A 27,887-nucleotide genomic window follows, 5' to 3' on the forward strand; every position below is an offset into this window, starting at 1 on the left:
TCCCAGAATTCCATAGGATGGAACTGTGGCAGTTACAGTGGAATCATAGTGCTATAACTGTGTGGTGTGAAAGGGCTTCTGATCTCCTGTCCAGAGTCAAAGGAATCACCCTGTTTTCTTTTCTTTGCCTTTGAGTGGTTAATGCTGGAGATTCACCTATTGAGATTGAAAGTTTTTTCTTGTTGCCAAGTCAGAGGGCATTATCCTCATTCTAATATTACTCTCTGTTTCTTTCTGTCTCCCACCAACCCCTCTTCCTACCCCTCCAGGATGCGTCCAGTGCAAAAGTCCTTGTGTGTATTGATGGTGCTGACGGCATCCCTGGCATTTCTCTACCTTCACGTGTGGTCGCCAAAGCCCTATAGCACAGTGGATCTCAGGCATCGGCCTGACCGGATGCCTGAGCAGCTGTTGAACGACTTTCTGCTGGTACCTGACAAGAAATATGCACACATTACTTTCCGGATCAAGGAAGAGATTATGGAGTAAGATGCTCCTCCCCTATCCTGTCTACTGCTCCTCCTGGGTACAAGGGGACCAGCCCCTGGGTTAATAGTTGTCATTGTTGATCAAAGTGTTCCTGTTTGTCTTTGGGCAAGGTTGTATGTGTGCTTTTTTTTTTTTTAAATGTTAATTTAGACTAAACCAAGATGGGGTATACCATTGAGATTTTTTAAAAAATTAGAAACCTGATAATCGCCATTTGGAGCCTCATGTGAAAAACATAGAATTAAAGGTCCAAAATACTGTGCAGAAATAATCCAGTTTGAGACTGTTAACTGCCCTGGCTCAGTACTAGGGAATCCTGGGAATTGTAGTTAATTGTGGCACCAGAACTCTCGGAAAGAGAAGGCTAAATGTCTCACGAAACTACAGTTCCCAGAATTCCATAGCACTCAGCTAGGGGGTCATTCACACTATGAAATAATCCGGTGTGGAACTCGGGTAGGCGCTCACTTTGCCCTCAACTGCACTTGATCCAGTTTGGGGGGGGGATGCCAAAAAGCCCATTTGTCCCTGTGCAATTGGCACTAGGTCACCTACCACGTCTTTTTCGCTGCGCCACAATGATCCCGATCTTTGGTAGTGGGAACTACTGATCCGGATCTGTGCTGCTGTGTCCTCCCTCCCTCTCTCCCTCCTCATCCAGTTCATTACTGACAACAATCATTCAATCATGTTGTGAGGTAGAATGCTTCCCTAAACAAAAAACGTCTTAAGTTCCGCCTTAAAATTGGTTAAAGAGGTGGTAGTCCAGAGAAGTAAGAGAAGGAGGTTCCAAGAAGAGGGAGCACAATGGGAAAAAGGCAAATCTGGGCAGGGGAAGAGGAAATCGTCCTTCACTTTCCACTATTCTTGGCAAATGTCTTCAGAGGAGGCTTGCCATGGCCATTCTCTGAGGCTGAGAAAGTGTGGCTACTGCCATGCCACAATCTCTTCCTTCCTCCTCTTCCCCCTGCCTCTGTTGCACCGCCACCTCTTCCTCCTCCTTTCTCCCTCCTCCTTATCCTCCTCCTTCCTTGCCCCCTCAATGCCGCCACTTGCCTCCTCTTACTCCTCCTTCATCTTTCTCCTCTTCCTCATCTCCCCTTACCACTGCCTTCGAGTCCCTTGCAGGATGAACTGCAAGGAGCAATTCAGTCAGGGTAAACATAGTGGGAACTATGACCCTGATTGATTCGGTGGGCATTGCCAAGGAGACCCTGGATCTCCTCCATGCAAAAAGGTGAGTGTGAGTGAGGGGAAGTTAAAGTGATCTCAAACTGGATTATTTCTGCAGTGTGTTTTGGACCAAAGAATTCTAAGTCCAAAGTCTAACTAGAACTAACACTCCTTTTACCCAAAAATCTACTCCTGTCCACACCGAGGGCCAAAACATACTGCAGAAATAATCCAGTTTGAGCCCGCTTTAACTTCCCTGGCTCAGTGTTAGGGAATTCTGGGAGCTGTAGTTTTGTGAGGCATTTAGGCTTCTCTGTCAGAAAGCTCTGGTGTCACATTAAGCTACAATTCCTAGGATTCTCTAGCCAGGTCAGTTAAAGCTGTCTCAAACTGGATTATTCTGCAGTGTGTTTTGGACCATAGTTAGGCTGCCTTTGATGCTGTTGTTAGATGTCATAAATGCTTGTTATGTTGCAGATAACCCATAGATATTATTTTTTTAAATGTACTTCCAAGTGGCAAGATTTGTTGAGAGGACGTTTGCCGTTACCTTTTTCTGAGTCTGAAAGGTTTAACTTGCCCAAACTCCCCTCCCCCCCTGGGGGGGGTTGCATGAGAATTCAGACCCTAGTCTTCCAGAGTCCTGGTCCAACACTGAAATCACTACACCACACTGGATCTTTTTTCCATTTTGTCCACCCACCTCCACACTTGGGCCCCATTCCCACTGGCGGGTTTGCTCCTGAAGGAACTGGGCAGATTCAGAGGCCCCCTCCCGAATCTCTCGGTTAGCAAGTGCCCACTACAATTCAGGGGCATTTTAACCTGAATGCCTTCTACAAGAAATCGGGTTTAACATGAAGGTGCCTGCTATCAATCAAGCGATTGCCATAGGTGACGTTTGCAGCACTCATTGGGGCATTGGAAGTGTGCTTCCCCCCCCCTCTTTTTTTTAAAGACCCAGGCACAAAATGCACACATTTTGTCAAATCAAATTTAAAAACCTCTTTTGTGTGTCAGTGTGTGTGTTGTGGGTATTTGAGTCAGTGCAGGTTATGATCTGCCCTTGGCCCCATTTTCAACCCCAAAATGCAAGCTAATGCATCCTGTATCCCCCACTCCTTGCCACCCCAGAATGCCTCTTACACATGTAATAATAATAATAATAATAATAATAATAATAATAAATTCCTCACCTTGGAAATGGCAGAAAAGGATGATTGCCAAGCATTCTTTTTTGCTTTTAAAAGCAATTAAGGGCTACCCCTGAAGAGACAGTAGCAAAAGCATGTATTGTTTTGCCAATTGGCCAAATTGACAAGAGCAACAAATGTAACATTAGAATTGTTGCATTCATTCGCAAGTCTTGCCCATTGTAACATTTCTCCTTTGCTGGGAGCGAGCAAATGAAAGGGAAAGTGAACCACCAGCAGCAGCTAGCCACGTTCTATCCATCTATATATCTGCCTCAAGCAAAAAACAAGCGCATACTTTGTCAAAAATAATTTTTAAAAATTTAAAAAAAAAAGGGGGGGGAAAGGTGCCTGATGGGAGCTCCGTTCATGTCCTGCCTGTGATCTGAACTGAACTGATCCCTTTCCTTCTGCTATATTCTCTTCAGAGGAGGTTTGCCATTGCCTTCCTCTGAGGCTGAGAGAGAGTGACCTGTCAGTTCCAACGGACCCATGAAATCAATTGGAAAAAAAGGGAAATGCAGCACAGGCATTCTGACTGTAACATTCACATATAACACTAATAATAATCCAGGAGCAAGAGGAAATGAAAGTAGCACAAGCAAGCACACAGACGTGTCACCCAAAAAATGATGCGCATAGATTGTCAAAAATAAAAGAGGCTCCTTTTGCTGCAGCCTGATTTCCCTACATCCCTCCTCCGGCTTAGCCCCGCAGCCCAATTTCCCTTGGCAATCCTCCTCCTCCTCCTTTCTTCCAACCCTCCCCTCCTCTGAGCTGCCCTGGCTCCTTCATCCTCCTCCTCCTGCTCCATTATAGAATGCCCTCCATGGCTCCCTTCTTCGCACGGCTCCTTCATCCTCCTCCTCCATCACTTTCTCCACCCCCTCTCCCTCAGACAGCCCTTTGCAGCCCCCATCAGTCACCCTGATTTCCCCTTTTAGCCTTTGCCTCCAGATTCCCCTTTTTCCTTCGGCTCTTTCCTCCTCCCCCTCCCTCGGATGAGGGAAGGGAATGCTCTGACCTCTGTCCGCCCTCTGACCTTAATCCCTCCCTGAATTTGCCCCAATCATGATCGAGGGCAAGTTCATATTTCGCGGAACCCGGGTCTTTTCAGAAAAGACGGATTTTAGCCTGAATCTCGATACTAAGGGGCATTTCCTTGTGCAAGCCTCGACATGGATTGTGACAGAATCGGGCCCAATATGAACTTCACGTGGAAGAATCGATTTCAAAACCAGGTTAAAAGGTAGTATGAATGGCTCCTTGAAGTCTTCCAGTTTGGCTACTCCTGAACTGAGAAGCTAAAGTTCTCAGTGGACAGTAGAGTAATGCATCTTGAAACTAATGCACATGTATGTATATGAGACTGGATTTGGGGACAAGAGGCAGCCTATAGTGTCAGTAACAACCAGACCCTTCATGAAACACATCCCATTAAACCTTTTTAGAAGAAAACTGTTATGGTTCATTTATTAATGCCTCTTGCAGAGCAGGATGGGTTTGTTACATCTTAAATAAATTCAGTATACAGCTGAAGCTGAAGATCCTTTGGATATGTTTACTAACCTGATCCTGTCTCTTCAGACTCCTTCCCAAGAACTCCTGCAAGTGTGAGGTGGAACAGAGTATGAACCTTCCATTCCAAAAACAGCTCTTTGGTCGTGTCTATTCTCTGGAATTTGCAAATGCCTTTAAGCCTTCTGAACTTCCAGATATCAACAACAAGCGAGAACAGGAATACCACAGTTACCGACAGAGGTAAGTTCCATGACCGTGTGTGTGCATGCTGTACAATCACAGAAGTCAGACTTGCAGAGAAGATGTGGGACCTGGTCAAGATTTCAAGTGAACAGTCATTAGGTCTGGGGGTTAGACATAGGTCTTTCCATTTAGCAGGACAAATTAAGCAAATATGTGTCAGTTTCCTTGGCTTGTGTATAGTGGTATCACCTGGGCAGGTGTGCTGGGGATGCGGACCACACCAGGTGACACCCCAGAGGAGGGGTCACACCCAGTTGGGCCCTCTTCACCCTTCAGTGCAGGAGAGGCAAGCGCATGCCCCCTCTGTCCCCTCCCGCTGCCTCACTTTGCCTAGCGCCTAATAGGTAACAGAGGATGGAATTCACACTTCTGTTCTTGAAAGTTTGAAAAGAGTCCACCTGGAGGTAAAGGGTGGGGTGGATGGGTGGACACCTAAGATTGTCACATCAAATAAAAATACTAGGGAAGTGGAGGGAGAAATGTTGGTCATGTTCCATTAAATAGGAAGGTGCTTGTCTTCTGCTTGCTTCCACACTTGGTTGCTGCACAAAAATTGGACAATGCTAAACATGTTACAGAAGTCCAATGGGAAATCTGTAATATGAATTGGTTCAAAAGTTCTGTATGCCTGTATGTCACTGCCATCCTGCAGAAGCTTATTGTTATAATGAGCTTAGAATAATAGAATCCTAGAGTTGTAAGAGACCACAAGGGCCATCCAGTCCAACCTCCTGCCATGCAGGAACTCTCAATCAAAGCATACCTGACAGATGGCCATCCAGCCTCTGTTTAAAGACCTCCAAGGAGGGAGACTCCACCACTCTCCCAAGGGAGTACATTCCACTGTCGAACACCCTTACTGTCAGGAAGTTCCTCCTAATGTTGATGTGGAATGTCTTTTCTTGTAGCTTGCCTCCATTGTTCCGGGTGCTGTTCTCTGGAGCAGCAGAAAACAAGCTTGCTCCCTCTTCAATATGACATCCCTTCAAATATTTAAACAGGGCTATCATATCACCTCTTAACCCTCTCTTCTCCAGGCTAAACATCCCCAGCTCCCTAAGCCGTTCCTCATAGGGCATGGTTTCCAGACTCTTATAGGTATAATGGGTTAATAATTCTAGAATGCTCCAGAGAAATGCACTGCTGGGCACCTGTGTGGTTGCAGTTTGCATTAGTGGAATTAGATGAACCAACCACTTCTAGACCTCCTGAGTGCCTAACTGGAATTGAATGTTTTCCTGCTTTTACCATTAACAGTATTATATGCCAGTGTTCCTCCTATATTTATTTTTCTTTTCTTGTAATCTAGCCTCTTACTCACTATCAAGCAAATACCAAAGATAAGCTTCACTGGCATATGGAGATAACTAAAGATACCTTTGTGCTTTTAAGCTGCCACACCTTCTAAGTGCTATGCTTACTTGCCAGTAGAACACAATGGGGCTTAATTAGGAACAACATGGGAGGCTGCCTTCTACAGAGCTAGAGTCATGATATATCTAGCTCATTACTGTCTACAGCACTGGTAGGAAATGTGTGGCCTTCCAGATGACATTAAATGGCAATCCCCAGATGCCTTAGCCACTATAGCTAGTGGAGAGAACTGCTAGGATTTGCAGTTCATACATTTGGAAGACTGCCGAATTCCTACTCTTACTCTGGTTCTGAAGCAAAGGCCAGCATCTATCCAGGTTTTCAGATGGGTCGTCTTTCCCAGCTTTATCTTGAGATGTCAAGATTGCACCTGGGACCTTATGCTTACCAAACCTGCATTGTACCACTATATGGTCTATCAATTATGTTTTAATAATGCATTGAATTGCTGTGGCACAGGGCTGCCATTCTTCATTTTTTCAAAGATACAGTATCCTTGATCAAGGATAACTAGCATCCACTGTTCCACATCAGTTACCTTATGGCATTTCCTGCAGTTTCCAGCTCTACAAACAGGAATCCTTTTGATGTATCAAGTCTACTAGAGATAAACAGAGCAATCTCCTTTCATTCATACTTTTTCAAGCTTTGTCTCCTATCTCCAGCAGGTGATAAAGGTTGTCTTTCTGCCTGTAAGCAATTCCTGTGCTTAATTGAGCCTATTTGGTCTGATATCTTGGCAAAATACAATAGAAAGGGGGAAAGATCCTACTATTCATTCTCTTCCAAAACTTCTAATGCAATTTATGTTCTCAGTGATTTCTGTGATTTGCATTTTCCTTTTCCTCTGTGCTCTCTCCTCCAAAAATGTGGGATGCAAGGACGCCTACACAAGACTGAAAAACACAATAAAACATTAGTCACAATATTAAAATATTAAATTATTAAAAAATTATAAAATTAAAGCACAACAGAATTCAAAGCAAATCAAGGAAAGGTATAGCACTTGCCTATCAACTCCCATAAAAAAGGAGTTAAAATTTCTTGAAGTTTGTTTTATTTTTAAGGACCTTGCTTTTTTCCATTCTGTTTTATTCCTAATAAGATCCATTCCTTGATCTGGAATTGTGTTTTGGAACAAGACTGTGGCATGACCCAAGGGATTTTTCATTCCTACGAGTCTTTGCTTCAGTCTGTTGGCCACTGTTGGACAGAATCAATTTTCCACATTTATTGGCAGATTTTAGTTAAAACTAAATTTGATTCTGTCTCTGAATTGTAGCAGTTCTATTGGTCTGTCATCTGTTCCTGGTGATTTACTCTTTCCAATTGCTTTGAGAGCAGCTTTCACTTCACTTTTCAAAATTTGGGGTTCATCTTCATAAGTTTCCCATGTGTCATTCATCCTTTCACATTTTTGTATAGCTCTTCTGTGTTTTATTCCCATCTTTTTTTATATCATTGTGGCTGTGTATTAAGGCATGTGGTGGCTCAGCAGTTAAGACGCTGACTCTGAAGAATGCAAGATCAGGTTGGCAGTTTGAGACCTGAGCACTGCATGATGGAGTGAGCTTCTGTCACTAGTCCCAGCTTCTGCCAACCTAGCAATTTGAAAGCTTGTAAAAGTGCAAGTAGATAATAAGTACCACTTCAATGGGAAAGTAGCACTGTTCTGTGCAGGCATGCTGGCCGCATGATCACAGAGTTGTCTTTGGTTTAGTAATGGAGATGAGTACCACCCCCTAGACAATCTTGCCAAGGGAAAACTGTTATCTCTACCTTTTTATTGTGTTTATCTTATGATCATAGAGCACCCTTGGTTTAAATTTCTCTTTGAATTCTTGGATTTTGTGGAAGCAGTCTTTTGTTCTTTCTTTGTTGTTGTTGGCTTCTATTTCTCTGCATTATTATTGTAGTAGTTATTGTAGTAATTCTCTTTCTCTTTTCTCTTTATCTATGCACTAATTGTTGGACATTAGCATTCAAGATTTTTGACTGTGTTTGTGTCTCCCTTTCCTTTTGCTTCTCATCTTTCTTTAACTGCTGGAAGTGTGTTGTCTAATATCCATTGTTTCTTTTCCTTATTTTTGACCACTGGTGTCATCTCTTTACATTCCTCTTTGACTATGTCCCTGACTTCTGTCCATTGTTTCTCTGGTTACCAGCTGGTAGTGCTACTCTATTCTTCACACTATCTTTAAACTCTGTTGGTATATACTTCAGATCATATTTTGATATGGTGATTGTTTTATTCTTCTTCAGCCTTATTCTAATTTTGGATATTAGTAGTTTGTGGTCTGAACCACTGGCTGTGCCTGGTCTCATTTTTCCTGCAAGAAAGAATCTCTTCCACCTTCGGTTAACTATTATGTAATCTCTTTGGTTTTTGTGTTGACAGTCTGGTGATGTCCATGGGTACAATCTCCTCTCCAGTTGTATGAAGAAAGTATTTGCTATGAATAGACTGTTGGCGCCACATAACTCTTGTCAGCCACTCTCCTACTTAGTTTCTTGAACTGAGTCCATATCTCCCTACTGTCTTTGATTCTGCTTTGAGGACAGGGGCTTGTAGACATCTCATTGACAGGGTTGCCATGAGTCAGAGTCCATTTGAGGGCAGTTAACAACAACAACCTTCGGTCCAACCAAACAGCTAGGAATTATTCTGCCTCCTTTTGTCCCCAGGAGATAAGAGGAGAACAGTCTGTTTAAGGTCCCAATGACTGGAAAATTCTAGTCCAATAACTTAAAAAATCCACCAAAGAGTGATACCTTTTTTGGGACAACCAAAATGCACAATATACCAAGTGCCAGCATCTATCCAGGTTTTCAGATGGGTTGTCTTTCCCAGCTTTATCTTGAGATGTCAAGATTGCACCTGGGACCTTATGCACCCCATACCACAACCTACAGAATCCTTAGTAATGATTTTCATACTATTAATACTCATAAATCCTAATTCCCATATATCACTGAATGTAATGGTAATAGTTTTGACATAAAACAACTTAGCAAAATTAAAATTATACCTTTAAATTACAATATTATATGCACATCCTAAATGTATTTGCATGTCCATAGTTTCATGTAGTTAAAGTGAAAATTTGGTAAGATTTGATATTTTTAAAGAAGGGTTTAAAAAAATATATATATTTAAAAAAATTATTTTAAAAACTGGCATCTCCTTTTTCCCCACTGAGCCTTGCCCCATGAATGCCAAAGCCCATTTCTGCCAAAAAGCAGATATTTGGGGAGCAGTGGTGTCACACACACCCCTTGGGGCGTCACCCATATCACTCTCACCCCATAGTGACTCCTCTGCCTTCAAGTCATTTTCGACTTACGGTAACCTAAGGCAAACCTATCACGGGGTTTTCTAGGGCTGAAAATGTGTAACTCATCTAAGGGTCACCCAGTGGGTTTACATGGCCGAGCCATGATCAAACCCTGGTCTTCAAAGTCCTCACACCATATTTGACCAACTTTAAAGAAGAAATTAGACAAAGGTTATCTCATACTACCAGTCACACTGACTGTGTATTATCTCCAGTATTAGAGTTGACGAGTCTTTCAAAATCTTTTGCTGGGGTACCAAACCAGAAGGGTATTCCACAATCTGTTGTTTTTGTCATGTGCCTTCAAGTAATTTCTGACTTATGGCGACCCTAAAGTGAATCTATCATGGGGTTTTCTTAGCAAGATTTGTTTAGATTAGGGATTTTATCACATGAATTTTAAAAGCATTTCAAGCCTCTCAGGCTGCAACCAGGACATGGGATGGAGGCGGGGATTATCGCATGCTAAATAGTCTTCTAATTGCTGCCCGCCATCAGCCAGGTCCCCAACTGTGCTCAGCCCGCACTTTTTAGAAGTCAGAAAGCTTCCGACTTCTAAAAAGGGTTGACTGAATATGGCTGAGACCCAGCTTGGACCCAGGCTGATGGCGGGCAGCGATTCAGTGGCGATTTAGCATATGATAATCCCCACCTCCATCCCGTATCCTGGCTCCATCCTAGGAAGCTTGAAACACTTTCAAAGTTCATGCGATAAGGTCCTTAGTTTACCATTGCCTTCCCCTAACCTTGCTCAAGGTCACCAATTGGTTTTATGGCCAAGCTGAGAATCAAACCCTAGTCTCTAGAGTCCTAGTCCAAAACTCAAAAGCATTGCACCACACAGGCATTTCCATTTCCATCTTCATTCTAAGATTAGTCAATGAAGAAACCCCTTCTTTTAGGAGATTCTTCTTCATTTACTTCCTGCAGGCTCTGGAATTTGTATCCTAGGGAGGCCAGGCTGGATACCTCTCTATTTTCCTTCCATTCACAGGTAAAGACGTTCCTTAGGCAGCTGAGGACAGAGCTTGTTGGCTGCTGCCTTTGTGGGTGTTTTTTCCACTTTAAATTTTGTTTTAACTTGTTCTGTTGTAACAGTTGATCTTGCTCTGGATTTTCATTGAATTCTTTTGAAAAAGTATTTAATGTTGCTGTAAACTGCTTTATTGTTGTTGTTGAAAAGGGCAGAATATGATTCATGTTCTCCTTGTGGGCCTCCCCACAAAGGAACTGGTTGGCTTCACTGGATTAGATTGGCCTTTGGTCTGATCTAGCACAGTTTTTCTGATGTTCTAAATCTAAACCTGTGATCATTAAAACTGTGGTCTTGTATCTGTGTGTGCGTATGTATGTATGTACAGTATGTGTTTTGCATCCCTCCTTTTCCCACTGCAGGATCCAAGGAACCTTACAATGTGAATTGAAACAAAATGCCAATTATATTATTGGAGAACATTGGGGGGGAAAACCAGGGCCAAGATTGAGCACGTAGCTCTGACGTCATAGCTATGTTCTGTCTCCTGATCTGACCTGATAAAACACACCTAAAAAGCAAGGCAGCGATACTGAGTATAGGAATCCTGTGGCAATGGTGACCAGGGGTGGACTGATGGCTGAATCATCCAGCCTCATACAACCAGTCATATATGCTGTTGTGAGCAGAAGCTAGGACCAGGAGGGGACCCTGTTCCACCTCCTTGTCATACTGTAACTTGCTGGTGGGAGGGAGGCATCATTCTTCAGTGCCTCATTCACAAGTGCCACAGAATCCCTTTGCTCAATAAGGTTGTCTGGTTTTTAAGGTGGGTTTTAGGGGCATTTGTCATGGCAGTGGTGCCTTAATTGTAAATGTGAATAAAATGAAACAGTTATAAGGTCGTAAGTCCAGCTTACGACTTCATAGCTGCCTTACAGGGTCCACCTTATGACATTGTGGCTGACTTACAGGATGCTAGCCCAATTAAATAAACTACCATATTAAAACCACACACTAAACTGAAACATTTTCATTTGCTCTTACCTATGAGTAACTCTTACGTACCTCTGACATTTTCTTCGAAGTAAATTTAGGCATTCACTGTAAGACTGAAATCCTCAGCACATTTAATATGGAGTAACTCTCACCTTGTGCAAATCACACTCTCTCGGCCTCAGAGGAAGGCAATGGCAAACCACTTTTTGAAAAGTACCTTTTCTAAACCAGGCACTGATCTCTCTGAGCTTTCTGCCTTTACCTTGTTCCCAGGTCTCAGTCCCCAGCTGACCAGCTTCTTATCGTTCGAGCCAACTCACCCCTGGAGTATCCAGTACAGGGGGTGGAGGTTCGTCCGCTCCAGACCATTCTCATCCCAGGTGAGTCTCCCCTCCCAATACACTTTTCTGTTCCTAAGGCAGTGACTAACGGGGGCAGGCAGGGTGAGGGGGATTCAAGGAATGTGCCATTATGGGAGGCATGATGCTGTGCAGTCCTTGCAGTGGTGCTGTGGACAGGGAAGACTTCCTAACCTCCTTATGCCTTTGTGTTCAACAGGCTTGAGCTTGCAAGCGGCTGAAAGGACGGTGTACCGGGTGAGTTTGCTCTGGGGCACAAGGATCTGAGGGCAGAGAATAAGTGTTGGATGTTCTTCTGCCTTGTTAGTGATATTTATGTATTTTTAAACAAAGGCCTTTATAAGCAGTTCTGCCTACCCTTCTCCCTTCTGTTCCATTTTGCTACATGCCAGTGGTAAACTAGTGATGGAGGGGATAGCAGAGCATTCAAATATGGAAGCTGACACCTATGATCTGAAATGGTGCAAGGGTTTGTTTACAGCTTAATTATGTAAGAAAAGTGTTCACAGATGCATTCTGAGTGAATGAACTGTCCTTGTGTCTCTGCCAAGTGGCCAGTGTGTTTTCTCTCTTTGGGAGATCTTTGAAAAACAGCCAAAGTCAAGAAGACTCAAACTGTTTGGGGGCTGTGTGTATGTGTCTGAGCTCTTTTGCTACAAAAGGCCACATTTTGTAGAAAATCATTTATCAGGATTAACAGGCTACCAGTGGTGGCAGTGAAAGGGGGGAAATAGTTTTAAAAAGCTTGTGCAAAATGTCCAAGTTAGTTTTATGCACATATAATAGACCTTCTTTTGATATTAGAGTCCAGTTTTGGATGGTTTGTTTCTCCCTTGGCATAGAAATTCAGGTTTGGCCTTGAGTTATCTACAGAGGGATTTAGAAAAAGTTCTTTTCTCTTCCTATCACATCAATTGACAAGCTGGGTTCTTGCATGCTGGCTACTTTTGTCCCTGACATTGCCATACTTTTTTAAAACAAAACAAATCTTCTCCGTCAGGTGAACCTTACAGCAACAATGGGCACCTTTGATGTGGCTGCAGAAGTGGATGACATCAAGGTGGAAGGAGAAGGTCAGATGCACCTCACCATGTTGGGATCCCAGCTGGATAACCTCAACCGGCAAATGCAGTTTGTCACCTACACCAACACACTTTTCCATCCCAACACAGCAGATACAGGTGGGTGTGGTATGAAGACAACTTCTCCATAACCCATAGCATTGGGACTTCAGGGCAGAGAACTGAAAAAGCAGAATAGGGCATATCAAGGATAGCTGAGAGAACATGAATGGGGGACTGAGGGAATTTACAACATTGGCAGCAGGAATGAGAGAGAAACAAAACAGAAATAATTGTTGAGATACAATTGGTCCTCTGTATTTGTGGGTTCTGCATCCATGGACTCAACAACCAGCTCAAAAATATTTGGGGTGGGAAAGCTCCAAAATGCAAACCTTTCTGTTCAGCATTTTAAATGAGGGATGCTATTACACCATTGTATTAATGAGACTTCAGCATCCACAGATTTTGGTATCCACGTGGGTTTCAGGAACCAGACTTTTGCCTTTGTGGCAACATTGTGGTGTTGCTTGGCCACAAGTATACTGCTTCTCATCTGGGAAATGTTGGAGGATATGTAATCCTACCATCTGTTCTATGGGGAGACTAACTCAGGATGTTACAAGAAAAGGATCCCTCTAAATCTGCAGGGGCTATACTCATAGTCTGTTGGAAACAGGATCTGCCATTTGAGCACTCAATACCCATCTATTCTCCCTTGAGGATCTACAGATTTCATGGGAGTGTTGGATGAAGTGAATGTGGGAATGCCCCCACTCCACAAAACACCAATTTCCACTGGGAAGGGAATTGGAACTACAAGTCCAGGCATCTCCAGTGGTAAAAGTATACAATTTGTGTAAGCCTCCACCAAGGAGAAGAGTCCATACCATTTCCTCCCTTTTTTCCTGTCACAATTAAATCTTGTGAGCCCTTATTGATGAAGAGGAATTAGGGACAGAAGACTTGGAAAATGAAAGGTTGTGAATGCTTGCACAGAGTACATACAAAAGGATCAAGCCTATTGTGAAGCAACCACAGGATTATTCGTACATTAATACTAATAAAGTGCGCCCGCCCCATCTGTCAGTTTGCCATTCTCAGCTTTAAGCTTATGCAGATGGCAATCCCTGGACGTTACAATGGGACATGAGGTCCCGCATTTTTTGCCATGTACAGGGGGGTCCGAATGGATCCTCTGCATATACAACGGGCCCACTGTAATTTGTAATAATAATTATTAATAGTAGTAATGCTCAGTGGAATCCTTCATTTATTTATTTGTTGTGTATTGCCTCCAAGCCCATCAGGGCTCACAAGGTGATGGACAAATAAAAACCAATTAAAAGAATCCAAACATAAAAACATTTTAAAAAACATGTTAAAATACTGAAGTCGAAAGCTTTCATGGCTGGCATCCATAGTTTTTTGTGGGTTTTTCGGGCTATGTTCGAGAAGATATTCTTCCTGATGTTTCGCCAGCATCTGTGGCTGGCATCTTCAGAAACTCTTCTTGAACATGGCCATATAGCCCGAAAAACCCACAAAAATATGTTAAAATACTGTTTAAAATCTCCTAGAAGCTGTCAGTCAGTTTATTGTTAAAGTAAACAGCCATTTTACACAGATACAATTAAAAAAAAAGATAAAAAGAGAGCAGCTTAAAATAGTTAAGCTTCATGGGTAGAGTAATTTCCCACATCCTTCTTAAGATTTGTATTGCGTATTTGCATAGCCTTAGCTAATAATTTACATCTTTTAAAAGATACAAATTTGGTTACATCAAACAGCAAGCAAGCCTTAGCATGAAATGAGAAGCCCTGTTATTTTTACACCCACATACTCTGTCCATAACAGGTACACTTTTAGAAGCAGTCTAAAAACAATCCTGACATCCAGTTTTGAAACAGTTACAATAGCAATTTCAAACATTGAATGCCATGAGGCACACCACAGTTTTAACTAAATAATTTTAATTGTTTTAAAAATTTTATTGTGATGTTTTAATAATGTTTTATCATGTGAGCCCCTTTGGGTCCCTTTTTGGCAGAAAGGCAGAATAAAATTGAAATCAAAATCAAAATAAATAAACAAATAACGATTTGCCAGTTAAGAATGTATAACCAAGAGTAAGGCACTTGGGGCTGTGATTTGTTCACAATCCTTGGGTAGCCCTCAGTTTAGGAGCTACATGTGTGTTTGTTGTGTGCCTTCAAGTTGTTTTCGACTTATGATGACCCTATCATGGGAACATGGAAGTTCTCCATTCCCCACTCAGCAATCAGCAGCCACTGTGATTGATAAGGTCTGTTCCACTGTTGCTTGAGAAGCAGCTGACTGATACTCCCATCCCACCTCATGCAAGCAAACTCCAGCACAAGGGGGAATTGCGACAGGAGTCGCATTGGAAATCGGTCATGAGGAGGGAGTGGGAATGGCAGTCAACTACTTTTGTAGTGAAAGGGGAACAGACTCTGATCAGTCACAGCAGTTGCTTCCCAGTTGATGAAGACTTGGGGGGGGGGACTGGGACTGGATTAATTGCATAGCACTGTAACTATAATAGTAATGCATGTGTAACTACCAGACAGGATTCTGGCCAATACCAATAGGCCTTGCTCACATGAATATTGTGAATTATAATATTAGCGTACCTAACCAGGGTTGTTACTGCTGGTGTACATGAAGTGTTCTTAATATGAAAACTTTGCTGTATGTACCTTCTCTTTGTTGGCATGCCTCTCCTTCGTTGACCACAGGGTGACCAGATGTCACAACTGCAAAGAAGGACAAGGCACCACAAAATGTAGGAATTCAAGAAAAATGTATGACATCGACAAATAGAAGCTAAAAACACTAATATAAATATGCATTCTTTTCCTATCGTTTATTTACAGCTATATTACATATTTTCCAGCGATGAGATGGAAACATCCTATATCATGGGTTGATTCCATCTCGTTGCTCCAAATAGGCAGGAAAAACAGACTTGAAGGAGTCTTGACTGAATCTACATTTAAATGATTCATTTCATTTGTAGTTTTCCCATTTGCTTTCCCATCCCTCCTGCTTCTTCCTCAATCCAAATTGTACACTTTTGCCCTCCCTTCTCCATGGTACCACTGATCTCCTTCAACAGTCCCAATCCTCCTTTCTTTTCCACACCTTTGTCAGAAAACACAAACATGCATAAGCAAAACGACCACATGGTCAGTGACAATCTTTTTACCCATTCCCCTCTCCCCATACTCTGGGATCGTGCCACTTACCAGTTTTCTGTAGTCATTAGAGTGTACTGTTATAGGCTAACTATTTTGGTAATATTTACTGCTTGGCAAAAACTAACAACCCCTTTGCAGCAGTAGTGGCAGTAATAAATCTGCTGAGCTACCTCTTCCTTGCCTGCTGAGGCAGTGGATGACACAAGGACAAGTTTTATGGCTGAAAATAGAGGACATTTTGGAATTTATCCCAGATCCCTCAACATAAGGTTGAAATATAGGACACCTCCATAAAATGAAGGACCTCTGGTCACTCTGAATCAGGAACAAGCAGAGAAAGTACAAGAACTTTCTGTCTGATCATGCATATGGTGACTGGAGTTACATAGATTATTTATTTAAAACCATATGACTGTAAAAAGAGCCACGCTGGATCTGATCAAAGGCATATCTAGGCGGGCTACAGACCGCCGCTTTGCAGCGGCCTGCCGCCGCCGCCTGCTCCGTGCGGGAGCTGTAGCAGTCACACCGCGCGGCTCCCGCGCGGAGCAAAAAAGAAGCTCCAAAATTGAGCTTCTTTCCGCGGCGCACTGATGACGTCGCGAAGCGCCAAGGGCGCATTCATGACGTCATTAGCGCCGTGTGACGTTTGGACGCTCAGCGTCCGATACGTCAATATGGCGCCGGCCATGTAGAAGGGCCGGCGCCATATTGTATGGACACAGTCCGTATTAGACCCAGGGGCGTTTAGAAGAGACGCCCCTTTTTTAAAATGGGACGTCCTGCGGACGTCCCAACTGCCAGTGTGTAACCAGTATCAGAAAAGCATTTTGTTAGCCTGGTGGCCAACCCAATACCTCTTGGAAAGCCCACAAGCAGGACATGAGTGCCACAGCACCCTCTTGCTCTTGTTCTCCCTCTTGGCATAGGAGCCCTGGTGGCACAGTGGCTAAATGCCAGTACTGTAGCTGCAAGGTTGTGAGTTGGATTCCAGGGTTCCAAGGTTGACTCAGCCATCCATCCTTTTGCAGGTTGGTAAAATGAATACCCAGCTTGTTGGGGGCAATTGGCTTACAGATTGTAAACCACTTAGAGAGTGCTGAGTGCACTGCTAAGAGGTACAGAAATGTAAATGCTAATGCTATCACTATTCTCTGGCAACTGATATATAGGCCTATCTCGCTATTAAAGTAGGTCCTTCAGTGCGACGTTTGGTTAAAGTTGACCATAGAGTTGCACTGGAGGACCCAGATATTCCTAGAGAGAACATATTAATAAAATCTGTGAATAGGGTTGCCATAAGGCAGGACCGCCAAACCGGGACAAATGTAGGACAAATGTAGGGCCACATTTTCAAATGTAGGACACATTTTTAAAAAATGGAGGACACTTGAAAAAATTGCTAATTATTTAAAAATATTAATATAAATGCATGTTTCTTAGGCATGCTCAAAATGGAGGACATTTTGGCATTATTCCTAGACAGAAGGCTGAAATGTACTTCTCTTTCTGGCCAAACCCCCCCCACCGCCCAATTCTACATTTCCCACTCCCAAGCAGGCATAGCATTTGCAAGATCACAGGCAGCCCCTTGTGCCATTCCAAACTACCTTTCCATTTGCAAGATCACAGGCAGCCCCTTGTGCCATTGCAAACTACATTTCCATTTGCAAGATCACAGGCAGCCCCTTGTGCCACTGCAAACTACATAGAATCATAGAGTTGGAAGAGACCACAAGGGCCATCCAGTCCAACCCCCTGCCATGCAGGAATCCAGATCAAAGCATCCCACTCCCAAGCCTTCTTAGCAATTCCCCCCTTCCTCCTTTTCCTTGCCCCCTCCAACCCCCCCAAACCCCTCGCCCCCTCTTTTTCCCAGGTATGTCTCAACTTAGGAGGGATTTATGGGACAGATCCAAAGCCTTTTTTCTTTTCTAATGGGGGCAAAGCCTTGAGAAGCCCTGGACCCCTAAGAAGAAGAGGAGGGGGGCTTAGAGAGAGGAAGAAAGAGAAAAAGAAGATGAGGAGGGGGAAGAAAGGAAGAAAAAGGAGAGGAGGAAGAGGAGGGGAAGAGGAGGAGGAGAAAAAAAACGGAATAACAAGAAGAGAAGGAGGGGAAAGAGAAAGAGGGGAAGAACTAAAAGCAACTTGCCTGCAAAGCCCTCTCCGCTTGGAATTTGGAGCATGCCCAAATAAGGAAGCAGAGGGCTGGCCAATAGAGGCAGGGCAGTGCAGCAGACCCCGCCCTTGCTGGTTTCAGTCGTCGTCCTGCTGCTCCAGACAAGCTGCACAGGCAGCACTCTATAGAAGGCAGGCAGCAGCCCTGGGAGCTCAGAGTTGGGCAGCCACCGGGGAATGGGGGCAGGGGCGGGATGGGACCGGACACGCCCCCAGGGGGCGGGAAAGTCCCGCCCACCACCGTGAAATGGCAACCCTATCTGTGAATAATCAAAGCTGCAAATGTGGAGGGATGAGCATACTCTGTTTTAGTTTGTTTGCTGCTATTTTTAATGGGACAGTTCTCACCCTGAGGGCCTGAGCTACAATAGGGCAAGCAGTTGAAAAAAATAAATAGCTACTGTATGTGAAGGAAAAGGACAGAGTCACCAAGCAGCCCTCCTAAATTTGATCACTGTCAATATCAGTGACTACAAGTTCCATCATCCTCACCTATTTGTTGGGGATGATTGGAATTATAGCCTCTCACAGAGCACTGCAGAAAACTTCCAAGCTTCTCTGGAATGACAACTGTGGGAGGGAATGACCCCCCTCATCTGTGCTGGCTGTTTGTCCCCCCCCCCCTTCTAGGTTGGTTGAATTGCTGACTTATCACCAGGACTGAGGCTTAACAATGTGGTGTTGACAAAAGCAAAGGGGCCCTTTGAGGGTGACCTAAAAAATCAGAAATAACAGGCCCAGAGCCAGCAAAGTGTCCCTGAAGAAATTGTGATTTCCAAGCATGCTTTCTAGGATGTCAGTCCCAGATCAAATCACTGGGACTTGCTTCTGTACAAACCTGCAGGAAAGGTCCTGTTTACATTCACTCTCATGGCCAGGATTCACAGCAACCTGTACTGGACACAGAAGTTCTCAGGATGTGTCAACGGCTCTTCCCAGTCCTGCAGGGCTAGCAGAGTTCATCTTAATTGAATCTGGGCCATGGAAATATGCAGACAGTAGGTTACCAACCAAGCATCTGTTATGAAGTTCGCACTTCATGGTAACAGAAGACATGCAGAGAAGGGTGGCTGGCAGAGAAAGAAATTCTAGGTACAGTGCTGGCAAGTGTGGGTGGATTATTCAGGCAGACATCCCCAACTTTGCGCCCTCCTGAATGCATTAGACTTGCAAGGCTGGCTGGAGAGGATGGGGGTTGTAATGCACTGCATCTGGAGGGCGCTGGGTTGGTTAAGGCTGGATGAGAAGAATGGGGCATCACTAAGTGATATCTTAGGCAAGAGAGCAAAGCAAATTGTCTTTCCAAACTGATTTAAATTTAATTTTTACAAGGTTTGTTTTTCCGAGTCAAAGTGCCAGTTTGAGAGGTGTCTTTGTGTGTGTTTCTTTCTCTAAAAGCATTGCTGTCCCAGAAAAACAAAAGCTCTTTGTAGCCAAAGCATGTCTGTCCCTCTTACTTGACAAAAATGCTTGCCAAGAGAGGAGGGGGGCTCCCTCTTTTGAGTGACTTTTGCCAAATGAAAGGAGGCACTCTGCAGTGCTGTGATGTCATGCAATCCTCCTCAACTTTTCCTGGTGAGTGCTTTGCCAAGAGAAGGGAGGGCAAGAGATCATGCTATGCCTCACACTGTGGATTAAATTTCCACCTCTGTTACAGCAGTCTCTCTTGTGTGGCTCTGCCTCTCATGTTGGGCTTGCCTTGGGAACATGCTGTGGATGGCCTTTTGGAAAGATCCAGTTGCTCACCTGGCTATCCTTATTGCACCTTTTTATGTGCCCACCTCTACAAAAATAAAGGGATGAAGTCTTTTGCTAAACAGGGCCTATCTTTCATAGAATGAGCACCCAAAGGAGGACAGAATTTGCAATGTGTGTATGCTGATTTAAAGTAATTTATGCTACTATAAACATAATTCTAATAATTTAAACAGAAATTCAGGGCAGTTCACCTGAATGCCCTGTATACCTGACTCAGCATTAGGACAGATTGCTATAAAGATTGGAGTCTATCAGACAAGGGAAATTGGAAGTATAATCCAATGGCAATCCAAACGTAATCATGGGCTTTAACATTATTGCGTGATAGACTAACACAGGCAATTTCGGGCAATGGGAAGTCAGTCTGAACACAATCATGGGGTTTCACATTATTGTGTGATCGACTAACACAGGCAATTTTGGGCAATGCCAAGCTATTTTTGGGCAATGGGAAGTCAGTTTGAATGCAATTCGAATTCACATAAATTTGCTAAACTAGCGAATTCATGTGAATGCGTTCTGGCCCCACTTTCTTTTCATTCGAAATTAAGAAAAATTCCTCCCATGTGATAAACCCCATTATAAAACTAACGTATGCTTTGCATATTCTGAAATTACTGGTAAACTTCATTAGTAGCAGCTATACTATATAATGAAGTTACCTAAATATCCTGCATTTACCAGATCCCATCTAATCTTGGAAACTAAGCAGGATGAGGCCTGGTTAGTACTTAGATGAGAGACTGCAAAGGACTACTAGATGCTGTAAGATACATTTCAGAGGAAGGAAATTGCAGACCACCCCTGAGTACTCCTTGGCTAAGAAAGCTCTATGAAATTCATGGGTTCATCATAACATGATGGACAACTTGAAGGTGCTTACACCCCTCTCATCTCATATTGTATATTGCAGTGACATGATAGAAATAAGCAATACACCTCTCCGAAGTTCCTTTCCACTGGGAAAGGAACAGGTCAAAAATAGATATGACTACCAGTGTTTCTGAAGATGTGTAGAAATAAAACATCCCACTTTTCAATTGACTTCCTTTTTTTAAAAAAAAGTCAACAGTACAGACTTATACATATCTACTCAGATGTATATCTCAGTGTGTTTATTGGAGCTTACTCCTAGGGAAATGAGTATGAAATGGTTTGCAGCCTGAGAAGCAAAGTAACTTTTTTGAAAGAGAGACTTTACAGAGACTCCATCTTCCCCTTAGACACCTATAGTCACTCTTTAAACTGCTCTCTCTCTCAAAGGCAGGCAGAATTTTTGTGATATTGCTTACACTGCAGTTCAGAACTTTGTGTTTATTCCCTAACAGAAGATGAGTAGACTGCAAATACAAGTTGCACAGATTTCAAAGAACAAAAAAAGCAAAAACATTTCAAAAAATAAAATAAAAGAGGGATACCCTTCAAACAATAAAAAAATTAATATTGCATGACCCTTTGTTTTTATCCTGGACTCTGCTATTCCCAGGGATTGCCACATCTATAATATCTTTATTTGGAAAAAAGAAAGCAACTATGGTTCCAGGGGTACTCTGGGAGCGATTTCAAACATTGTGATAAAACATCTGAATGAAATTGCTATTGTGTTCTAAGTGTAGCTCTATCATGTAAGCACTACAATATTGGTAGTTTTTTAAAATTTAATTCTTAATGCACTCTTTCCACAACTGCCATATCACCCCAAGTTGTGATCCTTTTTGGTTTGTTTGTTATGTAATAGTACCAAAGTATTTTATGTACATTATCTCCACAATCCTTGGTAACAGCCTTGTGTGGTTGCCTTGTTCTGTTGTTCCTACATTGCAGATGCAAGTGGGTGTTGAGAATAAAGACAGTATTTGTTTGGATAAAGCCAACTACTCAGTTCATGCCTGACCTGAAAACTCTTGGCCATTGTTATCTGCCAGCTCTTACAAATATGCTCCCTTGACCATGTGGGAAATGTGCTCTTGTGCTTCAAGTAGGTATGAATGGTGGAGAAATCTCAGGGTGCATCTACAGCAGTGGTTCCCAACCTTCCTAATGCTGTGACCCTTTAATACACTTCCTCATGTTGTGGTGGCCCAAACCCATGAAATTATTTTTGTTGCTACTTCATAACTATAATTAAATAGGTGTTTTCCAATGGTCTTAGGTGACCCCCATGAAAGGGTCATTTGACCCCCAAAGGGGTCCCGACCCACAGGTTGGGAACCACTGATCTACAGTGTAGAAAGAATGCAGTTAGAAATCACTTTACCTGCCATTGTTCCATCCTAGAGAATCCTGGGATCTTTAGTTTTGTGAGGTATCAGAACACTTCAGCAGAAGAGGCTAAAGTAAAACTACATATCTCAGGATTCCATAAGATGAAGCTACAGCATTTAAAGTGGCGTCAAACTGCATTTTACAGTGTAGATGCACTCTCACTCCCTAGGTGAGAAACATTCATAGTAGTGATGTCTTCCTCTTTACATAAGTGAAGGCAGTCCTAAACTGGTGGTCTGCCTCTTCCTCTGTTTTCCAGTGCAGTTTTCTACCGATGAGCATCATGCAACTTTCACCATTCGCATCCGTCATGCGCCTACCCCTAGACTCTACAATCCAGGATCCTCCAATGGAGGGAACAATGGAGGTGAGCACATTTGATGACTCTAGATGGACAGAGTTCATTGGGGAATGAAACAGGGAAGGCCAAGGAGACATAAAACAAAGGTTCATCTGATCATGTGCAGGGTGCTTCTCTCCTCCCAGCATCCTGCACATGATCAGATGAACCTTCCTTCCTTCCTTCCTTCTGCCCTCTCTCTCTCTCTCTCTCTTTCTCTCTCTCTCTCTCATTCATTATTCCACTTGTTTCATGGCTGGAGAAGAACTTTGACCAAGACTTTGATAGAAATTTCTACAGACATGCCTTAAATCACTGCCCACCGACAGCATCTGTTCTGTTGTGATATGAGCAACTATGTATAATAAGCATTGTGCTTTGTGGTGCACCTTTTCAGGACCTCTCTTGCTCTCTAGTGGCTAATATGAGCATCACATTATAGAAAGATGCTGTGGTAGCACCCTGCACTCAGGGTTGCAGGAGTGAATATTAGAAATAATCCCTGTTCCTTTAATGGTTCTGTAGAAGAGGGAATTCCAGCAGGTCTTGCTTGTCCTGCAGCCAGGTTGCAAATAACAACTGTTGTGATTCACTCTTCTGTTGCTGTGTGCCTTCAAGTTGTTTCTTACATGGCTGTCCTAATGCGTACCTGTCATGGGGATTTCTTTGCAAGTTTCATCAGAAGAGGTTTGCCATAGCAATGTTCTGAGGCTGAGAGAGTGTGATTTGCCCAAGGTCACCAAGTGGGTTTACTTGACTGAAACAGGATATGAACACTTGTCTCCAGAGTCATAGTCGAACGCTCACACCACTACACTGGCTACAATTCCCTCTTCTACGTAACCATTAAAGAGACAGGAGTTGTCTCCAGTTTTCTGTCTGGCACCTCTAATGGAATTGCTTTGCTTGTGTTACTAGGACGGTTTCCTTAGTGGTTTTGCTGTTTTCCTCTTGGCACCAAGAAGATGCCTTTTTACTTGGAAATTAGCCTTGGACAGAGTGTAGAGGGGCAGTGTATAATTCTTCTAAATTAAATAAAATTAAATTTTAAAAGGAGAAAGGAAAGGGGAAGAAAGTATTCTGTACTGTATCCAAAGAAGTGGGTTTATACCCACAAAGGATCATGCAAAAATAAAAACCAGTTAGTCTTAAAGGTGCTGTCATATTTATTTTTCTTTTCTTTTTCCCCCTCCTTTCTTATGTGTGTTGTGTGCTTTCAAGTCATGTCTGACTTACAGCGACTCTAAGGCGTTTTCTTGGCAATAATTGTTCAGAGGAGGTTTGGCATTAATTCCCCAGAGGCTGAGAGAATGAAACTTACCCAAGGTCACCCAGTGGGTTTCATGGATGAGCAGGGATTCAAATCCTGGTCTTCAGAGTTGTAGTCCAACGCTTAAACTACTATGTCACATTGGCTTTCTTTCTCGCAGCTTTTTATTCTACAAGAGATTAACATATTTACTTCTCTGAAAACAAAGTAAATGCCAGACAGGTTGTCCTTGTAACCTAAAAATTCTATGCTGTGAAGAATGCCAGTTTCTGCACCCACTTTTATCTGACTTTCCCCTTCTTGAGGCCCTGTGGAAGTTTTCCTTCTGCATGCAGAATTCTGCCAATCCCTTCTGTATTTTTCTCCCTAGTAGAATACAATATCAGTGCCCTGGTCACCATAGCAACTAAGACCTTCTTGCGCTACGACAAGTTGCGGACCCTGATCGACAGCATCCGAAAATTTTACCCCACAGTGACCATCATCATCGCCGATGACAGCAAAGATACCGAACATGTGCAGGGCCCACACATTGAACAGTACTTCATGCCATTTGGCAAGGTAGGCTTTCAGAACTTGGTCTTCCTACATGTTCTGCAGAAACCCATGGGATGTGCTCTAATAGGGCAGGGCTGAGGAACCTGTGATCCTCCAGATGATGTTGGGACAACAATTCCCATTGTGTTGGTTGGGGCTGTGGGAGTTAGAATCCAAAGGCAGCCAGAGGATGACATGTTCCCTGGCCCTACATTAGGTAAGAAACATACTCTTGGAAAGCTCCTGAAAAGGGAAGGAGAGGGTGTAATGCAGGGGTAGGCAACCTTTTTGAGCCGGGGGCCGGGTTGCTGTCCCTCAGACAACTGGGGGACCGAAGCCAAAAAATAAATAGTTAAATATTTTTTAAAAAAATTTAAATAAATAAATAAACCGGGACAAATGTAGGACAAAAATGGAGGACACTTTTTTAAAACAAAATGGAGGACATGCTAAAAATTTGCTGATTTTTTAAAAAAATGTTAATATAAATGCATGTTTTGGAGGCTTCTATAGACAATTGCCCCCCTTGCCTGCCGCTTGCCCCCCTTGCCTGCCACTTGCCCCCCCTTGCCCGCCTCCTCCTGATAGGCCAAAGGCCCCACGCCCTCACGCGAGAGGCCAAAGGCTTCTGCGGCAATCGGCGGCAGGACCGGGCTAGGGCCGGTCCCAAGGCCTTGCCGGGCCGCATCTGGCCCGTGGGCCGCAGGTTGCCTACCCCTGGTGTAATGAATGCCTCTCTTACTAAGGTATGTAGAGAGATTGTGTAGCACCTTTGAGACTACCGTAACTGAAAGAAAGAAGTTGGCAGCATGAGCTTTTGTAGACTTTCTCAGATGCATTTGGAAGTAGACTTAAGACTAAAAAAGCTCATGCTGCCAACTTGCTTTCTCAAAGGCGCTACAAGATCTCTTTATATACTGATTTTACAGACTAACACTGGTATATCTCTGAATTCTCTTAAGATGGGTCAGCTTTCCTGTGCATTTGTGTTGGGCATTGTCTTATTTTTGTGATCCAAAATAAATGATGGGGGAATGAGGGGAAATTATATTACATGTTGAGCATCCCTTATCCAGAATTCCAACATCTGAGATACTTCAAAATCTAAAATTATCCACATGGTGCCTAGGATACTAACACCTTTGCTTTCTGATGGTTCAGTGTACACAAACTTTGTTTTGTGCACCAAATATTGTGTATAAAATTAACTTCAGGCTATGTTTACAATGTGTATATGAAACATAAATGAATTTCATGTTTAGATTTGGGTGCCATCTCCAAGAATATTATGCAAATATTCCAAAATCTGAAAAAAACCAAAATCTAAACCACCTGGTCGCAAGTATTTAAAATAAGGGAGACTCGACCTGTATCACAATTTAGTTACCCACCACCATCAAACGCACTATGCTTTCCGGTTGCCAATATATAGAGAGAATGGGGTTGCTGATAACAGGGAACTACAATTCCTGAATCCCTTGGCCAGCATGCTAACTGGGAGATTCTGGGAAATGGAATCCAAATCCCCCCCCCCCCCCCAGATTCTAGTAGGGGGCCAGGTGAGCAGCCCAATGTTCATGAAATCCAATAAAGAGATACAATGCTCAGTGGTGGAACTGACAGTATTAAATGATAAATAGTGGTAATTAGAACATCATAGCAAAATTTGCTAGCAGCAGTGGTTGTATTTGGGGGGTTTGGGATGGGAAGTACTGGGCAGTCCCCTGAGTGGTTTTTAAAGAAATCTTCTCTTGGGCTCTGTCTTTCTAGGGCTGGTTTGCTGGCAGGAACCTTGCTATATCCCAGGTGACCACCAAATATGTTCTGTGGGTGGATGATGATTTCATTTTCACACCCCGCACCAAAGTGGAGAAGCTAGTAGATGTTCTTGAGAAAACAACCCTGGATCTGGTGAGTGCCTTTCCTTCTTGATTCTAGAACTTTCCTCCACCTTAAGAAACAAGCATACATCATCATTATATTTATCATCATCATCATCATCATCATCATCATCATCATTATTATTATTATTATTATTATATTTATTTGTATCCTGCTTTCCTCTCAAAATTGAGACTCATGCTGACTTTCCATTACAGTTAAAACATACAAAAATGAACATTAAAATAGAATTAAACTAGTCACAATTTTAAAACAGTTGAAATATCTAGTTAAACAAATAAAATGCAATTAAAAAGTTTTTAAAACTATTAAAATCAGTACAGTTTAAAATAATTCAGCTCCTCTTAGTCCATGTTGTTCAGCAACAGAACAATATGTGTAAATCACTGCCTCTCAACCAGGGGTCACACAGTGTGTGTGTGTGTGTGTGTGTGTGTGTGTGTGTGTATCCATCCCACTCATTTCCGTGCTAGCATTCTCTGAAGATGCCAACCACAGATGCTAGCGAAATGTCAGGAATAAACTTCCAGAACATGGCCACATAGCCGAAAAACCCACAAAAAACTATCTTAGCCCATTTTTTAAAATCTTTCTGTATTAAAAAGCCTGTCAGAATAATTTTTTTTCCTGCTGATGGAAGGACAGGAGGGAGGGTGTCATTCTGTCCACCCTGGGAAAGGAGTTCCAGTGTCTAGGTGCTGCCTCTCCCGCATCCCCACTAACTATGCTTGTGAAGGAGGTGGAACTGAGAAAAGGGCCTCTCCTGATAATGTCATGGCTGAGTAGGTATACTTGGGGAGACATGGCCTGCCAGATTATTATTATTATTACCCCGCTCTTCAGCCAAGGCTATCAGAGCGGCTTACAATTTGTAAATTAGACATTTCCCTGCCCTCAGGCTTACCTGAATCTGAGCTATAAGAGCTTTATAGGTCATAACCAGCACTTTCAGTTTTGCCTGGAAACAAACTGTGAGCTAGTGGGGAGTAGCATGGTCCCTGCCCCAGTTTGTGCTGTGGCTACAACTGTTTAAATGTTAAGTTTCCAAAAGCTCTTCAAAGGCAGCACCGTGTAGAGTGGATTGTTGTTGTTTGCCTTCAAGTAATTTATGACTTATGGCGACTCGTAATAGTGGTTCAAATGAGATGTAATTAAGGCATGTACCACTGTGGCCAGATCTGGTATGTCAAGAAATACATACAGTTGCCACACAAGTTTTAAATGAGCAAAAGCACTCCTGGCCATCACAAAAATCTATACATCAAGGTTCAAAGCTGAGTCCAGGCATACACCCAAACTGTGGACTTGTATCTTTAGTGGGAGTGTGACCCCATCTAACACAAGCTGAATCCCTGTTCCCTGATCTGCCTTTTGACTGATCAGGAGCACCTCTGTCTTGCCTGCATTAAGTTTCAGTTTGTTTACCCTCATCCAGTCCATTACTGATGACAAACACTGGTTTAAGACCAGGATAGCCTCCTTGGATTGGGATGGAAAAGCTTAGTAAAGATGGGTGTCTTCTGCATATTGATGGCACTACACACTAAAACTCTGAACAACCTCTCCCAGTGATTTCATGTATTTATTAAAATAAGCATGTGAAACAAAACAGAACCTTGAGGAAACCTGTGGCAATGTCCATGGGTTTGAGTAGAATTCTTCCAGAACCATCTCCTGGGTTCACCCCTCCAGGAAG

General features: G+C 43.0%; 1 protein-coding gene across 3 annotated transcripts in view; it reads left to right on the top strand.

Moving 5' to 3' along the window:
- The window catches only part of B4GALNT1 (beta-1,4-N-acetyl-galactosaminyltransferase 1), a 67,465-nt gene that overhangs the window by 35,679 nt on the left and 3,899 nt on the right, over nucleotides 1-27,887 (top strand). For 2 of the 3 annotated variants that reach the window (XM_089482032.1, XM_089482042.1), the window contains exons 2-9: nucleotides 270-485; nucleotides 4,443-4,616; nucleotides 11,574-11,680; nucleotides 11,859-11,896; nucleotides 12,660-12,840; nucleotides 22,402-22,509; nucleotides 24,123-24,313; nucleotides 26,060-26,200. In XM_089482032.1, coding sequence (XP_089338158.1) covers nucleotides 271-485; nucleotides 4,443-4,616; nucleotides 11,574-11,680; nucleotides 11,859-11,896; nucleotides 12,660-12,840; nucleotides 22,402-22,509; nucleotides 24,123-24,313; nucleotides 26,060-26,200 — 1,155 coding nt within the window. In that variant the 5' untranslated portion in view covers nucleotide 270. The remainder of the gene's footprint in view (nucleotides 1-269; nucleotides 486-4,442; nucleotides 4,617-11,573; nucleotides 11,681-11,858; nucleotides 11,897-12,659; nucleotides 12,841-22,401; nucleotides 22,510-24,122; nucleotides 24,314-26,059; nucleotides 26,201-27,887) is intronic. The other variant, XM_089482050.1, reaches the window with a different exon arrangement.

The sequence above is a fragment of the Sceloporus occidentalis genome, unplaced genomic scaffold (genome assembly GCF_023333645.1).
Source record: "Sceloporus occidentalis isolate IW3139 unplaced genomic scaffold, rSceOcc1.0.p SCAF_1, whole genome shotgun sequence".
In the NCBI taxonomy this organism is placed as follows: Eukaryota; Metazoa; Chordata; class Lepidosauria; order Squamata; family Phrynosomatidae; genus Sceloporus; species Sceloporus occidentalis.